The 13,328-nt window shown below is 37.8% G+C and overlaps 1 protein-coding gene across 1 annotated transcript in view; it reads right to left on the reverse strand.

Moving 5' to 3' along the window:
- Positions 1 to 13,328, reverse strand: part of CNTNAP2 (contactin associated protein 2) — a 2,668,322-nt gene that overhangs the window by 249,591 nt on the left and 2,405,403 nt on the right. Inside the window, exon 18 of the mRNA XM_043968036.1 lies at positions 3,224 to 3,460. Coding sequence (XP_043823971.1) covers positions 3,224 to 3,460 — 237 coding nt within the window. The remainder of the gene's footprint in view (positions 1 to 3,223; positions 3,461 to 13,328) is intronic.

The raw sequence follows: 13,328 nt of genomic DNA on the forward strand, positions 1-13,328 counted from the left end.
GTTAAGTAAATCTAAGCTTTCTTGCATATATAACAACTATTATGTCCTCTCTAAGTCTTTTCTTCTCTCTGCTAAATATTCCTGGTATCTTCAGCGCATCTTCAGGCCATGATTTCAAGTCCTATTGCCATGTGGAATTTGTCCTATTGTCAATAGCTAGAGTGACTGTTCTTGGGAGCCTGAGTATGCACTGGTATTAGTGAAGTATCTTGCTGAGAATGAGTGGGGATGAGTAGCCTGGGGATGGCTAGAGGCAACACCAAGGTGGTAGGTGAAGCTCTTTGGAGAGCCCCAAATGTCATGATTGTACTCTTTGCCTTGATGAAAGATGCCAAAGCTCTTTGTCTTGGTTCAAGTGTTGCTATTTTCAATTGCTACATATGTGTTTTTTTTTTTTCTTTGGTCTGGGGCTTACTGCTGTTTTCCTGATTCAGCAGCTGTCTTTACCGGAGACCACAGGGTATCCACAAACCCACTTCTGCTAAGTTTTGCATTTTTTCTCCTAATAGGATCAGACTCAAACTCATCTTGCTTGGAAATGATTTAAAAAGGGTATTTAGATGTATTTCGGATAAGCTCTTTGAACCAATGAGGAAAGGAATGAAGCAAACCTGATTTACCTTTATATTCAACACTGATGCAAGCTTAAGACTTGGCATTTAGGCATAATATTTATTAACCCTCAAGGGTTTTGTAGGAGCCTATGTATTTAACCTAAATCTCTAGAAATACCAGAACTGTGATTTTCTTTAAATTGGTACTTATGTAGTGGAGTCTTTCAAGCATTAGTGTTTACTTGATTGCTTTCAGAGTTACTTTGGCAATAGAATGACTACCGTGAAATTAGCATCAAACACAAGGAATGGTAATTGCAAGACTGTCATTTCTACAAGTACAAAATTAATGTAATCCACAAGTGCCCATCCCAATTGTGTGCCACAAGGAAAACACAGAATTCCTGTTGTTTGGAAGAGAAAGATACTCTATAATAATACCCTTAATGTGATATCGTCTTCTTCAGTGGATTCTTGTCCCACTTTTGTTGTGGTTTTGTACTTTTCTTTCATATCCATCCAAAATCATTTGTATTACCCTATTAAAAGTAATGCCAGATGTAGCCTGTATGTATAGAGGATATTTTTCAACAATGCATCCCTCTTGTATAAGACTAATGCTGGTATAAACAACTCCTCATGTCTTCATCATGGCATAGACCCTATGAATGAAATGTTTATGTAAAGCTTCTTATTAAGAGATGAGGCAATCATTCACTGAAGACTTCACCGCAAAACTTTACATTCCTTTAAAAACCCTAATAGGGATTTAACTCATAAACCAGGAAAATGGAAACTCTTTCTCTTTGCCCTCTCTTCTTTTCTTCTAATTTTAGGCACAGTAAAATTAAGTAATAAATAAGTTACATGAATTTTCTAGCTCATATACTGATATAGAGTTTATGAAAGGATTACACTTTTGGGTCCCTAAAGCCAAATGCAACAACAACAACCATTTATCAAGTGCATATTGTATACTGAGAATTGTACTAGATGCTGAGGTAGATGTAAAAATTAGGTACTATATGGTCCCTGCCCTAAATGGGGGTTGACACCAATGCTGAGAACTACAATACATAACATTATATGATAAGTGCATTTAGAGGAGTTGCAAAACAAAGCTTCATGTGGTCTGAAGGGAAAGACCATGAATGCCTGAGGGGAGAACAGGTAGGAGAGGACATGTGAGTTGGCCTTTAAGGAACATACTCAATAAGACTTGAAGGGAGAGGAGGGGAATGGAGGGATTCTAGGTAGAGTGAAGAATATATGCAAAGATGAACAGATGTGAACATAGTGTATGCTTGTGGGATACAGAGTAATTCAGTTTGCCTGCAATATAAATGGAAGACATATGAGAAAAGACAGGAAAGAGAGAGTAATGCCACATTTTATAAAACCTTGAGTATCAGAAAAAAGAGTTTGAATTTTACTCCATGGGCAGTTGGGGAATCACTGAAGGATTTTTTTTAACAAACTGAGTAATATTACCAGACTGATACAAGGAAAACAATATCCTACAAAGAGTATGAAGGATGGAATGGAAAAGAAAGAGAATACATTATGGAGTAAAAGGGAACAACTTATCGAATCAGTCTGCCTGACCAATACTGGAGAACCTGGATTGTCCCCTTGGTCAGGGTGTCTTAGAAGTCCAGTAGTTTAAAAAAGTCCAGTAGTTTAGCCAAGAACATATGCATTTACTCATGAGACCTAGGTATTTTCAAGAGTAGAACTGAGGCTTTCTTAAGAGGCTAGACTGACTCCAAATTCTCCATAGTCCAGAAGTAGTAAAGACACAGGTAAATATGCACCTTACTAGTAGCTTAGGTCAAAGAGTGATTGTAATAATAGCAACAACAATAATAACTACAACAGACATTTATATAACACCTGAAGGTGCTATACAGAGATTCCCATTTAATCCTCACAACCACACTGTTAAGTAGGTGTTATTATCACTGCCCTTTTACAGTGACTCGCTCAGGCCATCTTTGAAGCATCTGCTGTGGGAATCTAGGTTTTTTTTTTTTTTTTTTTTTAGTGAGGCAATGGGGGTTAAGCGACTTGCCCAGGGTCACACAGCTAGTAAGTGTTAAGTGTCTGAGGCCGGATTTGAACTCAGGTACTCCTGAATCCAGGGCCAACACTTTAACCACTGCTCCATCTAGCTGCCCCCTTTTTTTAGTTTTTTTTTTTTAGTTGTTTTTTTTTTCTGCTGTGGGATTCTAACCTAGCTCTCCCTGACTCTGAGTCCAGAATTATATTCACTTCATCACTATGTTGTCTTTCTTTGGGGCCCTGACCCCAACACACCTTGGTGATGTGGGGGAGTTGGACTTAAAGCCATCTTTTGGATGTCAATCATTGGACCATTCAACATCTGGGTGAGAAATGATTATTTAGTTTGTGAGATTGAATTCAATTGTCCAGTAAAATGTGAGAGAAATTGAATATGACTATTTCCTTTATGAGGACTACCAGAGGATGAAGATGATGAAGGGATGGAGTTACCTTCATACCTATTACAGTAGTGGGCTCTTGATCACCATTCTCTCTAGGTGAGGCCCCGTCTTCCACTGGCTAACCCTATTTCACTCAATGGGTGATTTGGACCTATGAAGAGAAGCATAGAAAAACAACAGCAGTCACAACGAATCCTATCTTACCTTTTATGCAAAATGGTCCGTCATAGGCAGTCCTGGAGCAATCACAGGAATAACCGTTGTACTTCTCCACACATTTGCCTCCATTTTCACAGTACATTCCATAGCTGGTGCAATGGCCTGAGCACCCGGGCTTTACTCCTAGAGTGACCTTTGCTCTTTCTTCCAAATCAAGAGTTACCCCATTCATCCTGAGGGATCGAATACAACCCAGAAACCCCCTCTGGCCTCCGGCAGCACCTGGGAGACAACACAAGAGAGAGAGACCAGATTTAATTAGCTTCGTTATTGTCCCTGTCCTCACAGAGCTAATCACACCTTGAACAAGTTGTGGTAGGAGATACACTGAGAACATTAAGAGAATCCTAGCATTCTTACTTTCAAGTGGGTCCTGTCAAAATCTACTAAGCTGAAGCTTTGCCCCCTTGGGCTGTGGCACCTAATTAAAAAAAAAGGCACTCTTTTAAGAGGCAACTGAATTTGCAGCTGAAATAAAATATTTGGAGATATCCAGACATTTTATAAGCTGTTTTGGATGTCAAGTCTGGTTTCCTATAGGAAGGTGGATGAAAAAGAAATCTGTGAATCTTTGCTCTTTAATCTTAGGCATTCGATCCCATGGCACAATCTACTAAAAGAAAAATAAGAAGGCAGAGAGACATGAATACATTAACATAGTTAACAAGTCAGTTAGTCAGAAGGCACAAATGTACCAGAAACCAGACTGGATATCTGGATACTTGCCTTGGAAAGCTCCTTTTTCTGTCCTTGATCCAAATGTACAGTTTTAAGGAGAAGGAAGCTAACTGCATTACATGTCTTATTAGTTGTAACGATTGGAATAATGCCACCTGCTGGAGACTTACTGTAGAAGAGTTCCACCCATGAAGTGAAGGTCTTTGAGGGCAAGACCAGGAGTCTTTTCTTTGGCGTCAGGAAGTGACGCGGCTAGTGGGAGGAGGAAGGAAGAGACTTGCTCGCTTTCCTCTGGACTCTGGTGGAGAGCGGAGCTAGAAATGTGCTCTCCCTTTAATAGATAGGAATCTAGGCCTTTTCCTCTCTCTTTACCAAATTCTTATTCTCCTTAATAAACGCTTAAAAGTCTAACTCTTGCTAAAGCTTATAATTTATTGGCGACCACTCATTAAATATTTTAGACAGTTTAGCTAGAATTTTAGTCCTTAACATAGTTCAGGTCATGTTTTCTAACCTGGAGCCAAGAATTTGTAGAACAAGGAGTGAGTATAATTAGATCTATAAAGTGGGGTGGGATGATGATGGTGGTGGTGGTGGACGTGATGGTGATGGTGATCGTGATGATGAGGATGAGCATGAGGAGGAGGAGGAAGTTGAAACTGATGGGGCTGAGGCTGCTGCTGATATAAGTGTGGAAAGATTTTTGGTTTTGGAGATGGAGAACCCAGTTCAAATCCCAACTTCGCTGCTTTCCTACCCATTTGACTTTGGACGTGTTACTTATTTTCTCTGGGTCTCAGTCTCCTCATCTGTAAAAAGGGGGACAGGAAGAGATGATTCTATATGTTTTTACTAGCTTTGAATCTCTGAGCCTATGATCCATGATTTCATTGGTATGAGGAATTTATGATGTTAAAGTCTACACCAATGGTCGCAAACAATTGGTCTGTATATAGTCTAAGAGAGACACCTGGGGCTCTGAATAGTAAAATGATTTACGCAGGGTCACACAGTCAGTATATATTAGAGGTAGGGCTTAAATCCAGGTATTTCTGACTGTAATGGCAGACCTTTAGCTACCATGCCATGTTTCCATTTCTATGATGTTGCAGAGCCAGTTTCTAAGCACGGAATATATAACATTTTAGTGAAAATTTCACAGAATAAGTCATGTCAATTTCAAAATAATATTTAACATAACTGAAGCTATCATCCTGGATCTGCCACTTACAATGACCCTGGGCAAATCACTTAGCCTCCCTAGGCCTCAATGACATGATAGCACTGGGTGAAACGACATCTCAGGTGCCTTCTAGCTACAAATTTCTGATCCTATGAAATGATTAGCATTTCTAAGAAAGCCATCATATATTTTTACCTGGCCCTAGACCTAAGCTCAAAGACACAACTGTGATGCCTTTACTGTGGGAGAAAAGAGATGTAAATAGCTAGGTGGAGAAAGAGTGGTGGGGAGAGAAACAGGACTAGAGGGAGAGAGGCAGAGATGGAAAGATAGAGAGGGGAAGGAAGGGAAAGAGGTGGGAGGAGGGAGGGAGAAGGAAGGTGCAGTAAAGGAGGAGAAGGAACAAAGAAGGGAAATAGGAAAGAGAGAGGAAGAGGAGAGGGAGTAAATGAATGGAAAAGGGAGAAAGAGAAGGAGGGAGAAGGAAAGGGGACAGCAAGAGGTGGGGAAAAGATTCTAGAAGTTATATATACACATATAAAAGACAATATATAGCATCTATTTTCTGGAATTAATCTGAACTCAGCCCAAGTTAAAATGAGGGCCCAGGCTTTCTTTTAAGGCTCTAAATAAAAAGGACAGAGTAAAAAAAGAACTGTACAGGATCTTCTACCATATGAGTTCCCCAGAAATAGTTTCTTTAGGTTAGTGGAATCTAGAGGAATTTGTCTTCAAATATGAGAGTCAATTTGGTTTACAGAGGGATTACTATGTGGTTTGTGTTAGCCTGGGCAGGTTAAAATTGATCAGTCTGGATGATTTGCTGTTATTTTTTCATTACCCTAGTCTACCTTGGAAGACACTATCCAACATCTAGACATACAACCATTTGGAAAGTCATTTCTCAGGAGGGTCTTTCAAGTTGGTCTTTTAACAAATGATTTAATTATAGTTATAAGGACATAGGAATTACTTGAAGAAAGCACAATTTCAATTTGAAATGACCTGCATGGTTTTATTCAGATTGAAAATGTGGGGGTGATAGAGAGCTGTTTTTACAAAAAGGAAACCATAAGCAGACTTTAGAGGACATTGTATCAACCCCGCCTGCCCTTTTTATTAATAGATGAGTACACTGAAGCACAGAGGTTAAGTGACTTTGCAGGGTGAGATATGAGCCCAGGTTTTCCTTATTCCATGCTATTGCTGCTTCATACTCCTGTAATACAGTAAATTTGGGCCACTGCTTTGGGTGAGAAAACTTTTTGAGTAATAGTACCTGTTCTTACCTTTGTGTGGTAAAATTCCAATTTTGCACGATAAGGTGTGGAGGGCTTCAATTAGTTAGTGGAGAGAAGATGTGAATGGATGAAACCAAGGGTCACTCAAAGGAGTAATGTGGTTTTTGTGGCCTATTTTATTTCCATGTAGGGTTCTTAAGGGAACATTTAAGTTAAAAAAAAGAAAAATGTCACATAGCTAGATAATGAAATTCTTGATCTTGGTTGATGACTTGATCAATACAAATTGGTTAGATTTATTTTCCAAAAGTAACCATTTTGATTTAAAAATCATATTGAGGATTCCTCTTTGTAATAATCAGTCAGTGCATATGGTAGCCTTTGAATAAACTAGGGATTCCTAAACTTTCTTGTATCCTTTCTCCACCCTTTTGACTGTCTATTGAAACCTATGGGCCCCTCAGAATAATATTTCAAAGTGCATGCAATAAACACTTAGGATTATAAAGGAAACCAATTATATTGAGAAATAGCTTTCAAAAACAAAAACAAAAGCAGTAACGACAAAAACAAGTCAAGAACCCTGGAAGTAAATTATAATACAAACTCATTTACATACAGGAGAATAAAGATTTTATAAGTATCAGAGGGGAGAAAAAAGAATTCCAAGCTAGATAATTTTTTGATTTGATTAGGCTATCAGTGATGATGCCAAATTAGAATAGAAATTTATTAGTAAAATCTCAATAAGGAGTATATCAGAAAATCATGAGCAGTATCATTAGAAGTGATGGAGGCAAAAACCAATGAAAAGAAGAGCTTAGTACATCAAGAAATAAAAGAAAATGGAAAGGATTTATAAAATTATTCTAGCAAGTTGTTTTACCCATCAAAGAAAGGGGAATCACTACATGCTAGTATCCTAAAAGTATCATCCTGTGCACAGCTGTTTGCATGTTGTCTCCCCACTTTAGACTGTGAGATCTTTGAGAGCAAGGATAGGTTTTTTGCCTATATTTGCATCCACCGTAATTAGCACAGTGCCTGGACATAGTAGGCACTTAATAAATGCTAGTTAACTTACTTGTTGGTTATAGGGAAGGTGGAAATTACAGTAAGGATAACTAAGATGGGAAAGACAGATGAACTGGACCAAGTATACATAGCAGAAAACCATGCAGAAAGCAACAGTTTTTAGTGCATTAAGGAAGCAATCTTTGAGGGGTAGAAGAGACCAAAATAATGGGAAAAAATCTTAGACTTTGAAAGATATATATAGTAAATGAACAGAAATAACTGCCTCTAGGTGAGGCATCCAATAGGGAGATACTGCATAGAGTCCAAGCTGAAAAAGGATTCCCTCTAAATCAGGAGTTCTTGGCCTGAGGTCATAGATACCCTCTTCCTTCCTAACCTCTTGCTTTCTGTTTCTCTATCGCTTCTCTCTTTCTCTCTCTCCATCTAATCTATATCTATATCCATATATGTACATATTACATGTAAATATTTACATATATATTAGTAATCATCTTTTGACATACTGGTTTCCTTTGTAATTCTATGTTTTTCATTTTATGCACTAAAAACAATTATCCTGAGAAAGGGCTTCACCAGACTGCCAAAGGGGTCTAGGGCACAAGACAGGTTAAGCATGCCTGCTGTAGATGGTGGTACTTTGTGTATGGCACAGAATGATTACATGAATGCCTAGAACACCGTAAAACCTCTTGGAAAAGATCTGAAATTGCTATAAATAATAGCTTTTCCTTAGATCACAACATGCATTTGAATGGACAAATTGAAGGTGTAGCACTTGTCCATTAGCATGGACATATGAGATAGACCTTACTGTATGGATAGCAAGCTGGCCCCACATTTGAAAGAGGAGAAGGAGGAGGGCTAGGTTGCCTTTGGGAAACTGTAAAGCTCCTTTAATGACCCTACTTTTCAATGATAGCCACAGTGTATCCTTTAAATACTAACATTTTGCTGGTGATGCACTATGGTAACCAGATACGGTATATGTGATACTGAAGTATTAAAAATAACTATTGATTTCAGAGGGCAATGGAAGGGTATGTATGGTGGTTTTAAATAAACAGCAACATGACCAAAGAGGGACTTTTTAATAAGTGCAGGAAAGGATGTCATTGAGGAATGGGCTGTTAGGAAGAAAAAATGGTCTGGTCACATGGGGAAGGTGAAGGATGTGGAATGGAGTGCCAGAACACTTCACTGAGCTCAAAGAGAAGCAAAAATGGCCTCCAGCATATTGAGTACATTTCCTCTAATGTATTCATGGGGGGACTGGGACAAGAGTCCCCCAGGTTGAGGAAGCATAGTTGGGTTGTGAAAGGAAGTGAATGGAAGGGAATAAGTATTTATTAAGTGCCTACTTTGTGCTAGGTACTGTGTTAAGTGCTTTATAAATATTATCTTATTTGATCCTCAACAACTTTAGGAGGTAGATGCTACTATTATCCCCATCTTATAGTTGACAACACTGAAGTAGACAGAGGTTAAATGACTTCCCAGTAAGCATAAGGTCATCAATTAAGTGTTGTTCAATCATTTCAGTCTTATCCAATTCTTCTTTATCCCATTTGGGGTTTTCTTGGCAAAGGTACTAGAGTGGTTTGCCCTTTCCTTCTGTAGCCCATTTTACAGATTAGGAAACTGATACAAATGGGGTTAAGTAACTTGCCCAGAGTCACAAAGGTAGTAAGCATTTGAAAACACATTGAGTTCAGGAAGATGAGTCTTCCTGACTTCAAGCTTGACACTCTATCCAGTGTGTCACCTAACTGTCCCATCATTAAGTGTATGAGGCTGGATTTGAACTTGTGTCTTTCTGAATCCCAGCAAAGATTTCTGTCTGATGAAGTACTGCTTTGCATGATTGGAGGGAATAATCAAATCAGTGATATCATAGATCCATTGGAGTATTTGACTGACCTAGATGTGATGCCTCCTACTTTTCAGAGCAAGGAATGAAGGGATTTCTCAGTTTAAAATGAAGAAGATAGAGTACTTCAAGAATGTCATGAGCTCTAGACTTCTGGTAGAAATAATTTCTTTTTTTAAAAAAAGGTTTATAATGAATCTTGGTACTTTTTACCCAAGAAAAATCCAAACTGTTGCATTTCTTCAAAAAAAATGTATGGAATAATAAATTGAGTGAGGTCTTTGTATTTTAGAGCTAGAGCAGTTTGTTTTCCTTACAATGGATATACCTGGCCTTGTTTGTCCCTCAATCACCAAGTAATGCATAAATTTTAGTTACCCTTTATAAGGGCATTCCTATATTTTCCTGAAGTCTCTACTTAGAAAAAGCAGTCTAGATCAGTAAAATGTTTGTTTTTTCCTCTTGGTGGCCTCCCACAATTTAGTTTCATTGTCTGCTGTAAGGGAGATTTCATTTAAAGATGTCTAATTACCTTGAATGGGTGTGATGTTTCTGGCTGATAGCCAACCAAAGCTGTCAATATCTCTAAATTAGTCTTCAAAAAAATGCCTCAACATGATCTGAAGAAACTATTTTCTTTTGTCAGAGGGGTCTGAAGTATATGGGAGAATTATAGGTCTGTGTTTGAAACACCAGGGAGCCCTTGGCCAAGCCAAGTTGTCAGATAGCCTTAGGGAAACTCTCGAGTGATAAACCTATAGTTGCAAAAACACAATATTGGGCATTAGGACTGTAAAACAAAATAGTCTTTGAAAAATTCTCCCCATACAGTTGTGTCTTCACAGGGCTAATAACATTTGGGAAAAAAACTTAACCATCTATTTCTAAAGGTATTATCCTCCTACTGAGCTTTTGTTGTTTCTGGTCTCTCATCAACAATAGGTCCTACCTTGACAGAAAAAAATGGATTTGATTGGAGTGGGAATGGGACAGGAAAAGGGGCCAAGAAGGGAAGAAAAGCTCAGAACAGAAATACATGTTGATTTCAAACTGTGACTCACAGGTAGAATGGAAGGGGCAGCTCTGATAGTCAAGAGAACAAGGGTAAAGCAATATGGTGGCTTTTTTAGGTCAAAGGGTAAGGCTAGTAAATTGCTCGATGCCTCTCAATCTCAAAAGGAATTTTCTAAAACCCTACTCATTCCCCCAGAACTTGATGGTGAAGCAAACACAGATTGATTTCCAAAAGAAACTTTTGAAATTTGAAAATAAAAGCAGAGAAACAAGTTTTTATTTTGTTTTCTTTTGCTTGTAGTTAAAAAGTGAACTCTAGGAGATTTCTGTTTAGATCACTGGCATTTCAAATGGGAAGGACAATAGGCAATAACTGGTTCTGATGATCCTAGCCAAGGGGGAGCCATGAGCACAGTTACCACCAAATGTATTAGTTCTACATCTTTCCCTTTCCTGCAACCTTTCTCTATCTGAAGGCCGTTTCATATTTTTGTGCTTCTCTGTCTTTGTGTATTTCTCTTCTCTCTGTACACATGCATGTATGCATCATTCTCAGTGTTTCTCTGTGTGTACATCTCTGTCTGTGTCTCTGTCATTCTACATCCTTGGGTATGTATCTAGCTTTCTCTCTCTGTCCTTCGCTGTGTGATTCACTTGGTCTCTCTTTTTGTGCTTCTCCCATTGGCTAGTGGTCTACCCCTCAGTGACTTTGTATTTATTTTGTATAAACTTCATATTTATTTGTCAGTGTACTTAGCAATATACCCAGGTAGACTGTAAGCTTCTTGAGAGCAGGGCCTGTTTCAGGTTTTATCTTTTCATCCTCAATGCTTAACACAGATTTCTAGCTCTTCTGAAAGGCAGAAGGCATGCTACATTGTCAAATGCTCCTGATTCAAGATTGGTCATTTTCAGCATACATTTATTAAATGCCTACTGTATGCCAGATACTGAGGATGTTAAGACAAAACCAAAACAATTGCCATATGTAAGGAACTTCTTTGACCTGAGGGAACAAATCCTAACTCTATCAGTTGGGGAGATATGACCTGTAGAACTAGGGTAGAGTTACTTTTTGGACCTCAGTTTTCTTAACTGCAAAATGAGGAGGTTGGACTAATAGATTTCTTCCAGTTCTAAATCTATCATCTTAAATACATAGAGAAGACACTTAACATGTGCTTGTTGAATTGAATTATTTATTATCTGTCACCTTTCTTCCTTTTCTTCCAGCCCTCTTTTCTCCCTATACTTTTTTTCTTTTCAGGGCAATGAAGGTTAAGTGACTTGTCCAGAGTCACACAGCTAGTAAATGTCAAGTGTCTGAGGTCACATTTGAACTCAGGTCCTCCTGAATCCAGAGCCGGTTCTTTATCCACTGCGCCACCTAGCTGCCCCTCTCCCAATACTTTTGAAAAATTCCATTATCAGAGAAACAGAGCATAGTTCTTAGTTGTTGATTTTTATCAAATATTGTTTTATCTGATTTTAATTTTAAAAGGAGAGAAATGGAACACTGTTTCTCTTTTAGTAAATGTGAACTGAACTAAGTGGCTATTTTTTAAAAATGCAGGTGGCCTTTGACAGAAAAAAAAATAATTGTCACAACTGCCTTGGTAGACACAAGGAAATATTTGGGCAGGAATTTGATCACCATATTCAACTTCGAATGATTTTAATGTATGTAATTTTAATTCAATTTTAATGTATCTGTTAAAATTATGTGGTTAATTGGTTGTGCTCAACTTCTTGTTTTGTGTACTACATGAATCTTTTTGGTAACCACTGTCAAAAATTCAAATTCTGGATCCTCACATAAAAAACAGACAGGGTCACATGACCCTTGATTAGTTGCAAAAATTACAAAAAAACCAAGACATTTCCAAGAGAGTCCATGCTTACCCCCTGTACTGAGAGTTGAAATAGTAATTGTATCTATGAAAATTGTATGAGATGAAAATCTGAGTTTAATTTGTAAAATTAATGATCTTGTGACTTGACATTCATGTATTGCAATTAAAAATAATTACAAAAACATTGTGGTTATCTATAATGAATGACATCATAGCCAATTATTACAGAGGATTCAGAAAACATAATAAAACCAACAGGTATTAAATTTAAGAGATCAATAAAGGAAAGAATAATAAATGAGAATTGGGTTGGGGTAATAAATCTTTCCTGCTCTGAGGAATCCTTAGCTTATAAGAGTCTTCTAAGTAGCTGCTTAATTTTCCCAGTCTTTAGTAAGGAAATTATGCCTTCATTCATTTATTCATTCACTCATTCATTCATTCAGGCATTCAATAATTTTTTAAAAATGGAATTAATTATCACTCTATGTAAAGAATTGTGGGAAATGGTCATTGAAATTTACCACAATAAAAAAAGACTTAAGGTAATGATTAATGTCATATATATTAGGGGTGAAAATTTATTTAAGTTCTAACTTTAGTAACTTAATCCAGTTTAAACCTTGATTCAAGAAAAGCCCTAACTTTCTGGAAGAAAAATGCAAGGAAGAGATTGACTTGTACAAATTCATTGCAAATTTGTAAAAGAGACTGAAATGGATTGACTAAGGATGCCCCAGTAAGCCCAACAATAGAAAGCACCACATGAAATGCATTTCACACACAAAGAATGCTGAGTTGGACTTCTCAGAAGTCCAATTTCTTGGGCTGAATTTCTTCAGATAGTGTTTCCTGATTTTTGGTGAGTTTATCTTCATTTCTGCATGCCATTTCTTCTTGCCTCAGCATGCAGGACAGGCAGGATTTGTGAATTCCAAGCAAACAGACCAGTATCAAAGTAATTAATTATGTACCTTGGCTCCTTTTTGCTGCCTCTGGGATCTTCCACTTCAGCTAAGAGCACTTACTTTACTGAGCTGCTAGATAGCACTTGGGCTCTTTACTACAGCTTAGGCAGTCCCTGTCTGGATAATGAAGTAGCCTTTACAATTTTGGAGTCGGCTCTTCCATCTGATGAAGGAATGTGGGAAAATGTAGTGATCTAATCAAATCAGATGCTGAGCTCATTGAGGGCAGGGTTTTATTTATCTCTGTA

Source organism: Dromiciops gliroides, chromosome 5 (assembly GCF_019393635.1).
Source record: "Dromiciops gliroides isolate mDroGli1 chromosome 5, mDroGli1.pri, whole genome shotgun sequence".
Taxonomy (NCBI): domain Eukaryota; kingdom Metazoa; phylum Chordata; class Mammalia; order Microbiotheria; family Microbiotheriidae; genus Dromiciops; species Dromiciops gliroides.